The sequence below is a fragment of the Equus asinus genome, chromosome 30, assembly GCF_041296235.1.
Source record: "Equus asinus isolate D_3611 breed Donkey chromosome 30, EquAss-T2T_v2, whole genome shotgun sequence".
NCBI classification, from domain to species: Eukaryota; Metazoa; Chordata; class Mammalia; order Perissodactyla; family Equidae; genus Equus; species Equus asinus.
The window spans coordinates 2698697-2711856 of NC_091819.1; the positions used below are offsets into that span (position 1 = coordinate 2698697).

General features: G+C 41.4%; 1 protein-coding gene across 12 annotated transcripts in view; it reads right to left on the reverse strand.

Moving 5' to 3' along the window:
* Positions 1 to 13160, reverse strand: part of NR5A2 (nuclear receptor subfamily 5 group A member 2) — a 130980-nt gene that overhangs the window by 47775 nt on the left and 70045 nt on the right. For 11 of the 12 annotated variants that reach the window (XM_070501482.1, XM_070501483.1, XM_070501481.1 and 8 more), the window contains one exon: positions 6622 to 6769. The exons of the other annotated variant lie outside the window; for it this stretch is intronic. In XM_070501482.1, coding sequence (XP_070357583.1) covers positions 6622 to 6769 — 148 coding nt within the window. The remainder of the gene's footprint in view (positions 1 to 6621; positions 6770 to 13160) is intronic. 12 annotated transcript variants of the gene reach the window in all.

A 13160-nucleotide genomic window follows, 5' to 3' on the forward strand; every position in this document is an offset into this window, starting at 1 on the left:
AGAAGTGCTGGGGGGCAGGGGGAGGACGCAGGGATCTGAGGAAGGGCAGGGTGCAGAGTCCTGAGCACCGCCCAGGCCGCACCACGTTCCAACCAGACAGCCCATAACTGGCCACTCAGCAGGTGATCTGCAAATGGTTTCCTCCGCACAGGAGGTGGGTTTGAAAACTCTCTTCATGATTGACGCTGCAGTGCCATGCCAATATCTGGACTCAGATTCGCAGATATAGGACATCCTTCTCGGGGGCAGTGAACAACCGAGCAGTTGGGATGAGGGGGCTGTGCGTGGCAAAGTCTTTTCTTACTACAGGAGGGCACACACCAACCTCGGTGGTGGCTCCATCATGGGCGCTGACTGAGCTCGGGTCACAGGAAGCCCGTCTCCCTTTTGGCATTTTGCTCCACCAACGGCCCTGCAGGGAGCTTTGACAGTGCATCTTGGCCAGGTGCTGATATTAAGAGCCGAGAGGAGAAATGGTGTCCATAGGAATGGGAAGACAAGGGACAGACGTCTACTTAAATGCCAAAGCAGAAGCACCGGACAAAATTCAAATCCGGAAAAAATACCAACCATATCAAAAACTAAGCCTATTGGAAAACTAATCACTGAAAATAAATTTCCTTACCTAAAAGACCAAAATCATCCACATCTTCCAGCTAGTAAACACGGTGCCACTTTATTTACTTTAACATCACATTACACGAGCAGAGTTATGGTAGAATCCTTTAGCAAACTGGAAGGTTCTACCTGAAGACAGAGTTGACTAATTCACTCCCTCCCCATCCAGGAGCGTCACCCTCTGAGCCTTCTAGACACCTTGGCTCTTCTTCTTCTACTTTAGGGTTTTTAATGCCAATGGCCACCAAAGGGAAAGAGGATGACCATCAAGTGACTTTTGTCAATTTTCTCCCTGTAACATCACAAAGAGCTCAAATAGATGATGCCAACCTCTCTAATATTTATCCATAGGGTCAATTTTCTAGGCTCCCTTTCTTCAAATTTTATGCTTATATTTTTTGACTAATTTTTCCAGTTTCCATTACTTTTTTTTTTAACCTAAAAAATTATAAAGAAAAAGCATTCTTTCATTCATGGATGCAACAGATATTTATTAAAGACCTACTCTATGTCAGGTAGTATTCTAGGAGCAAACCAGATATACTTCCTGTGTTCCTGGGTCCTGTAGTTTATTAATATGGCGAAAGGCCTTGGCTTCACTGAGACACCAGAACAACCACAGAGGCCCTCTTTGCTTAGTGAAAGTCTTGAATAGTTTAAAATAGTCACCACAGACAAGGAGAAAAATGCTTTGCTCTGTCTTAGAGTTACTTCATTTTCTCCTTGCAAATTATGATTTTTTTTTTATTGTGAAGAAGATTGGCCCTGAGCTAACATTCATTGCCAATCTTCCTCTTTTGCTTGAGGAAGATTGTCCCTGAGCTAATACCTATGCCAATCTTCCTCTATTTTGTATATGGGGAGCTGTCACAGCATGGCTTGATGAGCTGTGTGTAGGTCTGCGCCCTGGATCTGAGGTGGTGGACCCGAGGCTGCCAAAGCAGAACATGTGAACTCAACCACTACGCCCCTGGGCCAGCCCACAAATTATGATTTTAAAGGTCTTTTAAGACCTGAAGGTGTTATCCATCCATTTTCAAAACCCTTTCCAATTGTGGATCAAGTCACGCAAATACTGTTTTCTTTTGGGACATTTCAGCCATTGTTTGGATGGTCATTTATATTTAAGATACTGTGCTTCACACTCTTTAAGATGAAGAGGGGTGGTCTGACCCTACAGAATGCATGAACTGAACCTGGGGATGAAGTAAAGCTGCCTCAGCCAGCTTTGTTCTTGAACTATGCCCTTTGCGCACTCAGTGCTTCTCCACAGAGGGGGCTCAGGTGGCAGTTTGATGGGGGCATCTAACGGGCAGTAGCTTTCTTAGTTGGGTCATTCTCCAAGGCAACCACAACCCATCTTCTCTGGGGCGTTTGCCTCTGTGTGGATGAATCTTCCTTGGAATGTCCTATGGTGCAATCAAACACCACATTTAAAATTTGGAAATTTGGGGCGAAGCAAAGAGCTGCCATGATGAATAAAGATATGATTTTCTCCATCCATGTTTCTGTATGCAGGATTCCATCAGTGCCAATGGGGAGCCATACAACACTCTCAACAGTTAGTTCACAGGGATTGAAAGCCTCCGGTCTTGCATTTGCTTGGAACAGACACCCATTTATCACCTGGTTTTAGCCATTAATATTCTTTCTAATCTTTCCGCAAGTCAGCGTTCCCAATGAGCTTATAAACGAACATCTCCTCTCATCAACTGGGAGAATGCAAACTGATAAAAGAAACAATTTAATTTTGAGGAGATATTTGTTCGAAATTCCTTTGGAGAAACCAGTCTCAGGAAACAAACCAGCACTTGCGAGGTGACTTTCGGCTAAACTATCTCCTATGACATATCACAAACTACTTCGATAAAGCCTTCGTTTTGAGTTTGAAACTAAGTCAGTCTGTTTATGCATCTATTTCATGAGTAACAATTTGTAACTCCCTCCTGTGTATGAGCAATGTGCTAGAGACCTGAGACGCAGAGGAAAGTAAAGGTCAGTTTCTAACCCTAATTGAGACTCAGACCGGAACACAGAATTCCACTGCACAGCAGCACTCACAGAACAGGACGGAATCTTCCACCTGTTTCAGTGGACTTACAGAGCCTAAACATAAAGAGACTCGAGGCAAATATGAGCTACTTTTTAAGCTGGAGAAATCCACTCAAAGAGAATAACAAATTTATTTAACTCAGCTGAATATAAAGAAGCGCTTTCGGAAATATTGGCTGGCCAGAGAAGAGAGTCTCCAGGCTAAGAAAATCCAAAGGCCAGAGTAACCTGCTCGTTGGCACACTCTGCTTACTTGTTGCTCTGAGCACTTAAGCCACATTAAAGTTCCTGATGAGCTTGGATGCGTAAGGACATTATTCAGGATGCTGCAGTTGAAAACCAGGAGACTGCCTCCCAGTTCTGCATTCGTTTTCAGGAGATACAGTTTATGGGAAATCTGCTTGTCTTTGGAACGCACGCCGTAAGGACAGTATTGGAGCGTGGTGATCCTACGCACTTCTCCCTCTGTGAGATTTCTGTTTGCATTGGTTGGGGACAGACAGCAAATTCCCTTTCATCAGTCACTCTGATTTCTTTTTAGAAGAAGGTGAGAGTACAAACCAATAAATAAACATTAAAAATTTTATTTTGGCCTCTCTTGGGTCATCAATTTTAACTGGCCAACTTAGAATATCTCCTTTTCTGCCAAGTTATCAATGGGCTCAAATTATGTTATCTCATAGTTGGGCAAAAAAAATTTAGAAAAAAAGGTAATTTAACAGGATTCGAAGAAAGCATTACAACTGGCAGAATCCACGCCTCCAGAGTCTATTATATCACGCAGAGAAATGCCCTGAGAGAGGGGGCGCCTTTTACTTTTCTTTCTGTTTTCGACCAGATTAACTAATTAATGTCTGCTCATGGATGCAATTGGAGGAGGAGAAGATTCAGGCAGCAGATGGGAAGAATCTTCGCCGATGCTACTTTTTATTTCAGCCCTGTCATTAGCTTTTCATAGAATACGGAGTCAGCTTTGGTGAAGAACGACTTTTAGGAGGAGAATGGTTGCTGCTGGAACTTGCCTTGACTCAACTGATCAGCCACCGCTCCTGCGGATTTTTCTATTCTGGCTAAAGCACCAGAAACCTGAGACTCATCCTAGACTCGTCCCTCTCCACCTCCTTCACACCTGTGATGTGCATCCTGTAACTTGTTCATCTCCCTCATCTCGTTTATCCCCATGGGGCATGAAAATCACCCCTGAACACAGTTTCCAGCCCTGCTGCTCTCTAGGCAACTTTCCACATCGCTAGCGGAAAGGCAGATCGACTTACGTTACCCACCTCACCACCCTTCAAAGGATCCTGCTGTCCTTCCTACATGCCTGCAGAATGAAGACCGTGGCACCTACGCTTCTTTACTGCCACATCCCCAGAGCTCACCTCAGTGCCTGACACACAGGAGGCGCTCAGCAGGTCTCTGTTGGATGAGTCTGAGGCCTTCCATGACCAGGCTGTTGCCTACCTCTCCAACCAGCTCTGCTGCTCTCTCAAGCCATACTCCTCTACTAACAATTCCCTGAACTCGTCTTGCTCTTTCTCGCCTTCATGCTTGGGTGCCAGCCATTCTTTTGGCTTAGCACGCTGCACCTGCTTACTTTCACGCCCTACTTCCTCTCACCAAATCTGTCTAGAAAACACTGCTTCATCTCCCACCAAGAGAACGCTGCTGCAGCCCTCCCTCCACCCAGCCCGACCTCTGATCCATCCAGCAAGTCCTCTTTTCTCTCCAGAATCAGAGAGGCCCAAGGTTGGGCTGGGCTCAGAATGTAACGCGTTTCAGACTCGGGTGGCTCAAGGCTTATGAGGGTTTGGGACAGCAAGTACTGGCTCTAGACTTTCTTTTTTCTAGACTTTTGGGCTCCGCTTTCAAGGGTGGCCCTGGTATGATGTCATTCTCATCATGGGTAAAAGAGGTGTTTGAGGGCTAGCCTGAGTACATAAAGGTTAACTATCCATATACTTCGAAAAGTTGTCCCCAAATGATTGATTATTTATTGTTTCTGCGGGGGGGGGGGGAAGGATTCCATTCATAAGTTGGAAACGATCTGAACTTTACTGTCAGCTACATTTTTCCTTGCTTCTTTAAAAATAAACTCTTGGCCCAAACTCTATTTACCTCTGATCTGAAACAACAAACAGGCATAGTGTTAAGAGACATTTGGCTCGTCATTCACTGGTGCCCAGGCTCCTGAAACAGTCACCACACTCACTAAACAAGAGAGTATGTGGGTGAGGTTCCGGTAAATACTAAGCCCAATCGTTCAGGAAGATAATTTGTGAGGTTCATAGGTTGAAAGCACTTCTGGATCCCGCCTCCCCCCGACCCCCGCCCTTATCTACTCTTCCATAGTATTGGCAGAAAACATAATAATTTTGAAAAATGATGAAGGAAAGATAAAAGTGATGAAAATTAAACATGGCTCACGGTTAATTTCTGCATCTTCAAATGTAATACAGTTATTCAACTAATTTAAAATACCATTGAAGTGAGATGACGCTTCGTAAATATTTTATTGCTAAGATGCTCTCAGATTTCTTACACATATATTACCACATTTTTCATTTAATTACTCATCAAATGTTCTAGTTGAAAAGACTAAGATCTTGCCACGAACCAGAATAATTGGTGAGATTACAGCAAGCAGGCTCATGCTATCTTCCTCTGGATTTCCTCAAAACTATTCTTGGGTAAAAGCCGGAGACTTATTTGAATAGAACTTTCTTATTTATTGTGGTTAATGCAGAAACCACACAGGATCCAGTCCTGGCATGGGAACCTTTGAACACCACATCTATGAAATTCTGTTGTCTTTTCACATTTTGAGTAACATTTCTTTTTGCTATATTTATCACATTTTCCAAAATATGAAAATGTTCTTTTTCTTTTAAATGTTGACTACATGTGAAAAATTAACTCTGGTTCTATTGCTTCAAACTGTCCCTTTATTAGCAACAGTTGTGTGGTGCTGTCAAGAAGAATTTTAGAACGAAAGTACCAAATTTGGAGAGTAGACACATATGCTTTGCTTTGGAGTTTGTTTTATTGTTTTATTTCTTAGGCTATGAATTCACAACTATCTTATAACTGAAGGCTAAAGAAAAAACATATGTTGGTAAATCTGATTTCTGCACTTTTTTTCATCCAAGGGAAGTTGCCTCCCTCAGCTGTCTGCCAATAAGTAATAAATGCACTTGGCAAAAAGTTTATTTAAGTTGGCTTTATTAAGCCAACAAAATACAGAAATCAAGTATGGGACAGGCAGAAAAATCTGTTCCTTTGAAGTCAATAAAAATCCATCTCCTTAATCCCTTTTTTATTCCAAGCAGTGGTGATTTTTCTCAACTGACTCACTGAGAACCTTGATTCAGCTAATCTGTCTTGCTTAGTTATCTTTCTTCTCCAAAGCTTTCCTAAAGAAGCATCCTCGCCCCTTGACAACCGTCATCTTTTATACTTGCATGGGGTGCATGTGGTTATAAACATTCTCTAGTTAATCCTGATAGATTTAAGAAACAGGTTTTTAATTACTATCCATATTTTACAAGAATAAAAACAGCAGTAGCAACAAGCTGAAATAAAAGGCACATCGACACGATCAACAGCAGAGAGATGGCTAAAATTTGATACTATCCGTCTTTGCTAAGCTGTCTCCATTAAATCTTCTGTCACAGCTCTCTATCAGTGCTGCCTACTCATTAGGGCCATTAGGGGAGAAAATTCAGGACTCCAGTCTCATAACTCCTTTTCCACATCCCAACTTATCCACTAAAGGGCTATGAATCATGCAGAAATGTAGACACACAAATATATTCACGGTGGAAGATTTCACGATTTGAAAAGACGGGTGTTATCTTGGTAGAATGAAACACATTTGAGGTCCCCACACTGAGAGCTGGGCATCATTTAGCAACCTCTGGTCGTACGTAGTATGAGAAAAGGATTCCTTACCTAAACTAAAGAGCACCAAGAATTTCAGACACACAAACTCTCGTTGATCAAACTGCAGAGAACGAAGCTTTGCCACTAACTCCTGTGCATGACTCATGAGATTGTTGAGGGTGGCCCCAGCCTGGGAGGCAATGATGGAATAGTCCACCTGCAACACAGAATCACAGTTTTAATGACTCCCAGAATCAGAAATACACATTTCCCTTGAGACTCTTAGGAACTGTGAGTAAAAACAGATTGCAGTAGCGGTTGATAACAGAGCGAGCTTTTCCCAAGAAAATAGTTTGAGACACAGTCTGTTACTATAAAACGTATAATGATTCTGAGAAATCTAATCATCTTGATAAGTTTTGTAGGCAATAGGTTTTGACCACCTAAATTTTACTGGTATATATATATATTTTTTTTTTCTATTGTGAAATTATATTAGCACGTAAGATTAAAATTTTTTAACTCTCATGAATAAATTGAAAGAAAAATAAACTGTCCACAAAAAGTGAATCCAGGACAGCATCTGTGTGTACAGTGATATTAACTAGTAGGAGAGAAAAATAAAGGCAGTGATGTGTTTCTATTTTTAAAAGGCTACATTTTAAAGTAATCATCGTTCAAGATTGCACGCTTGTGGAGGGCGAAAGAATCACATATAGATTATTCTTCAGTTTGCTGCTGCCTAAAAAAACTATGACAGATGACTACTAACTGTTTTCATATGATAATACATTTCTCTCTAAAGACAGCAATGATCTTATTTCTAAGAAGAATAATTTGATTTGGAAAACAAAAGAGGCTTATTTCCTTCTTCATTAAACAAAAGGTGCCGTGATGACCAATCTTAGATTATTCATGGGGGCATAAAAAGTCACATTTATAATAATAAGTTAAGACGTTGGGATGGCCGTCATAGCACTGGCTCGGCTTTGCTGCTGCGATTACAGCATAATGGGAAAGCCCAGTTGGTACCCGATGCTCCATCCCTTTTCTGCTGGAGAGCTCTCAGGCAACCAGCTACTCTTTTAGGTGCATTTAATATTTGCTGCAGCAGCAAATTTGTCTGGGAGGCAAGTCCTCATCTGCCACTCACCCGGAGCGGACTGTATTAAATTTTTATATTTATTGACATTTCATTACCATAATTGACTGCACTTGCTTCTCTAGGAGAAGGCACCGGGCTGCCTCCTAAACAGGAGAACTGGTCCCTGGAGTGGAATTTGCAATTAAAAACAAGGCAGAATGGATTTTTTTTTTTTATTGTGTAAATATGATGAGTTGAATTTTCAGCTTTAACTAGAGAATACTGGGTGTACAGAAACCTTTTTCCAGAGTGAGAAAAATTATGAGTCAGTGGAAAGATGACCCACAAAGGTGTCAATCAGTTTGTACAGAGTCAACTATGCATGAAAAAGCCCCAGTTAACGTGGGTTCTAGGACAGCTTTCCCCGAAAGCACACCACTGTCCTACCTGCTTTGTCCAGGTGCTGCCATTTGTCCACTAAATTTAAACATAAAGTATCCTAAGAGCTCCTTTGGTTTCTGTTTCAGAAGGGGTGAAAGAATGAGCCAGGACACAGGCAGCTGAAGCCGAGAGGACAAGCAGAGGGACCACCGCAGAGCATGATGTGACTTTGCCTGGCACACACAGCGATGTCAAACTATCATTTCACCGGTTCTCTTACAAGAGAATTTCCCATCCAAGGAAGCTCTCCGACCTAGAAGTGGTGCCCATGCTCTAAATTCCTTAAAAACCTGTACATGGTCTAACTGTTCCAGATAATAACAATGTAAATCCTTCAGAGACAAATGGGACAGGTGAGTGGATGACCAGGGCCACAGAGGTGGAAGAAACCTGGGAGAAGACAGGAGATGGGGGCCAAGATCACCACTTACGAAGTACCTTGGCAAGTCATATGAGGCCTCCACCCCTTGGTGTCCTGATCTTTAAATACGGCAGTTAAGCTATATCATAATAAGGTGCCTCCCACTTCTGTGATTATCAGGAAATGAGAGTAGTTGGGACAATACTACCAAGTTAAGCTTGGCATCAACTGCTGGATGCACTGCACCTGTAGGTTAGTATGTCCACAGCACATTGTAAGAAAAACCAGGAAGGTGTACTAAAATCAACCACAAATATGAAGGTATTAATCCATTTTTTAAATTATTAAGACAGAGTCAGCTCAATTTTGGTATCTGTGCAGTTCTAACAGGTATGCAGTAAGTTCAAATACTAGAACGTCATATTTGAAAACATAGCACATTGTAACTGAAAAGAATCTGAATTATATTATGTTTTCGTGTGTGAGGAAGATTAGCCCTGAGTTAACATCTGTTGCCAATCTTCCTGTTTTTGTTTGAGGAAGATTGTTGCTGAGCTAACATCTTCCTCTGTTTTATGTGGGATGCCACCACAGCACGGCCTGACGAGTGGTGCCAAGTCTGCGACCAGGATCCGAACCTGTGAACCCTGGGTCGAGAAAGTGGAGTGTATGAACTTCACAACTATGCCACTGGCCTGGCCGTCTAAATAACTTTTTTAAAGATGGGTTCATTAAAATCTGATGCATGTACTTCTAACAGGTGTGTAATAATAAGTTCAACTACTAGAACGGCACACTTGCAAACACAGTTCACCATAACTGAGAGGAGCTGAAAAGTGTTTCATAGGATTCTGTATTCAGTGAGATGGATTCCAGGAAATCAATTGGCATACCAACAACTTTATGGCTGCACATTTATTTACATGCTAATTTGAAAGCTCAAACATGTTTATTAAATGGGGGCTCCGACAACATTTCCTTCAAGGATAATTTATCAAATCACACGGCTCTGAAGGAGGATGTGTGATTTATTCCTGCAACACCGCACAGACCTGCAACTTCCTGACATTTTATTACAAACATAATTATATTTTCATTGTTGAATGCAGAGTTTGCGCTCATTTCAGGAGCAGCTGGCCTTGTCTTTTATGTACTTAGTAAAATTAATTTATTGCTCTCTTACATGTAATCTTTGTGCCATTAAATTCAAGGCAGATACTGAAGAAATCCTATAAGCTGATGTCCCCTTTGGATAAATTTCACTCATCATGAAGGTAGAAACACTCTTAGCTAAATTGCTTTTAGTTCTAATAGCTGAAATTTTTGATGACTTGTATATTGTAAGGTGCCTGTCATTTTAATACGATACCCAATAATAGAAGATAATGAATAAGTTGCCAGTGGATCTTTTCCCTCAGGATGACGTTACAGGGGCAGTTAATTAGCTACAATATGCAAATACTATAAGAGATTTCACTTCAAAGTACTCTATTGTTATTTTATATATATATACACACACACACACACACACAAATACATGTTTCATGTGTGCGTATTTTTAAAATACTGGATAGAACTGAATTCTTGCCGTAATTTTAAGATGCTAAATATACAGAACTGTTTTGACAATGCTTAATATTACTGATAATCATTATTTCCTTTTTGTTTAATTACGTACTTATACAGATGCCTGATTAAAAGACGTAATTAAAACACAATGGCTAACTTCAGGGTTAAGTAAGAAATTGGGTGTAAACAAAGAATTGTCATTTCAATAGTAGGCGTTGGCGCCCCAGGCTGCTCTTTGCAGCGGGGACTGTCTCAATTATTCTAGATCCGAATGAACTATGAGGGGACTCGATTCTGCTCACGTTTCTTGAGCCAACCCAATGTGCAAGGCCCCGAGCTAGCCAGTGGGTTTAAGGGAAAAGTTGTACTATTTTATCTAACTTTATTCTCTCTTCTCACTCCAAGGAGCAGTTGCCTGGGAATCCGCCCATTTTTAAAAACTCAGTGTAGTCTTTTTCTTCCTCCTCTGCTGTAATAAATTCACATTATTTACCATGAGCTGCATTCAGTAGGAAAAAGCCAGAACACTGGGCCAAGGAGCCCCCAGGGCCTTGCATTTCATGGCTTGCCCAGTAGAGCTGCCATAAAGCATCATGTGGGCACCACATGCATGCTTCGAGGTGACACAAAATTGCTGTGTGGGATCCCCTTTGTGTCAGGACCGCGGCCCTGATATTACAGACTGAGGTGTATTTAATATTACGATATACTAATTTTAAAATACTTAGAATAAACATTTTCATGTCTTCTAGAAGGAATCGTCATGGGGCAATTGAGAAAATTCCATAAGCAAATCTGGAAATTTATAATGAATGATTCGGCAGTACTGTATTTCTTCCAGTTGAGGTTGAAAAAGGTAGTGGGGTTCAGGTAAGGTTTTATCCAGCAGTTCCCTCACTATTATTCCTCTAACCCTGGGAGGACTGAAGCACTGGTGTTGGCCTCAACCAGCAAAGGAGCGTTCGGTGGAACATGCTCTCTTTGGGGACAAGGCACTTCCATCTAGAAGCTGAATCATCACCTGAGCAGCTTCAAATGCCCATCTGATTCCCTCGCACTTCCTCCTCCAAACCTTCTTCACACCTTACCTGAACCTGTGTCCCAGGGCTTACCTGTGCAAGTGCGCTGTGCCAAGCACCACCTAAAGGGCAGTCATTATGGTCATCCATTAGGTGGGAGAATGACATCTCTGATCGCTAGTGAGGGCAGGACTGTGTCTAATTTTTTCCCCTCACGTCTTTGATTTCCCTGCATTTATCAGGTCTTCAGAAATATTTTCAAACTAAATAAATAAAGTTATTCCTCTCCTGTAGGTGAATGTTATGCCCCCCATAGGGGAATTTTGCATGCCTTTTTGAAATAATGTCGTTTAATTTTTTTCCCTGTGATATCACCATGATGCTTGATACAATGCATCACGGAAATAGACTCTCATCACAGTTTCAAGTTCACAGTCCGCACAAATCCATGGTAGTAGGTCAACATGTCTCTGTGGCAGATGAATTAATTCTTTTATTTAGAAAAGTAAGAAAAATTCTCCTTTAAGATACATTTTTCGCAAAGACTGGAAGAGAATGCAACAAAAAGTTGAGTCGATTTAAGGTGGTGGCATTCTAAGTGATTTTTTCTTTTTTCTAGCTTTTCCTTACCACTGAAATAATCTTATAACAGTACGTAATCATCACATTAAAGTCGCTTCTGTATAATTTAAATTTACTTTTACAATGTGTTTACAATGCCATACCAAAAAATGAAACAAAAACTTCTTTTTTAAAGGTATGCTTTTTTGGGGGTGAGGAAGATTGACCCTGAGCTAACGTCTGTTGCCAAACTTCCTCTTTTTTTTTTTCTCCCCAAAGCCCCAGTATATAGTTGTATGTCCTACTTGTAAGTCACTCTAGTTCTCATCAGCATGGCTTGATGAGTGGTGTGCAGGTCCACATCCGGGATCCAAACTCATGAACCCCAGGCTGCCAAAGTGGAGCTCGTGATTGTGTGATTTAACCACTGGGCCATGGAGCTAGCCCCCAAAAACGTTTACATATAAAAGCTCAATGAGAGAGAAATGAATTTATTTTGTTTGGAAGTTCCATAGAGGCTGTCATGCACTGAAATTACCCACGAAGGTCAAATTAAGAGTCTTCAATGAAAGAAGCTTGTAGAAGCCGTGAGTTCCCCAGAAGAGCAGAACAGCTAACCAAGAACACAGACTTTGGCGCCAGGCTGCCTAGATCCAACTGTCCTGCCACTTACTAGTTGTGTTTTGACCTTGAATCAACTACTTCACCTCTCTGCCTCAGTGCCCACGTGCAAAACGAGGACCATAATAACAATAGTACCTTCTTCATAGGGTTGTTGACTCCTAAATGGCAGCTTCATGTCAGCTCAGTTTTGATCACTTCTAATTTTCTTGTCGGCACTTTATAGAACTATTTCCTGTAGCTTTTATTTCTTTTTCTTTCTCTTTTAGTCCTTGTCCATACCCATAAATACTTTACCACGAACATCATATCCGTGCATAGACGTTTTGGTCCCTGGCTTTTAAAATTATGCTAAGCATTTGCAGGTTTCACTAATATCACTTTTAATGACCAAAGGAACAAACAAATTATAACAGTGAATCAACTGAGTGAAAAATTAAATCTGTTTTTCCAATCACTATATTCATCGCCACAACTCCCCAGCAGTGTTCTTGTTTACTCGTGGGCAGGGCTGTCTCCCTGGCTGTCCAGGATGCGCTGGGTTCTATCTCCTGTAATTCTTACTGCAATACTCTGGGGTTGATTGCATTATACTCCCCACAGGACAGGCGAGGACACTGCAGCTTGAACGGTAAAGGGACATGCTTAAGGTGACACAGCTAGTGAGTTTTGGAACGAGGACTCAAACCACAGGTTGGTCTGACCCCAAACTAGACTGCATGTGTGTACCATACACACAGACACACACACACATACACACACCATTTTCACACTAGAGAGGGAGCAGGCTGCAAGAGTGATGAAAATATTACTCTTCCCACAGTCCAATTGTTATTAGATCATAAACATAACAGAGAAGTTGCCTATTTTCTTTTTTCTTTCTTTCTTCTACTACTTCCATGTCTTTTGCTTTTTTAAATCATTTTTCTTCCAGAATATTGCTCTACTCTTA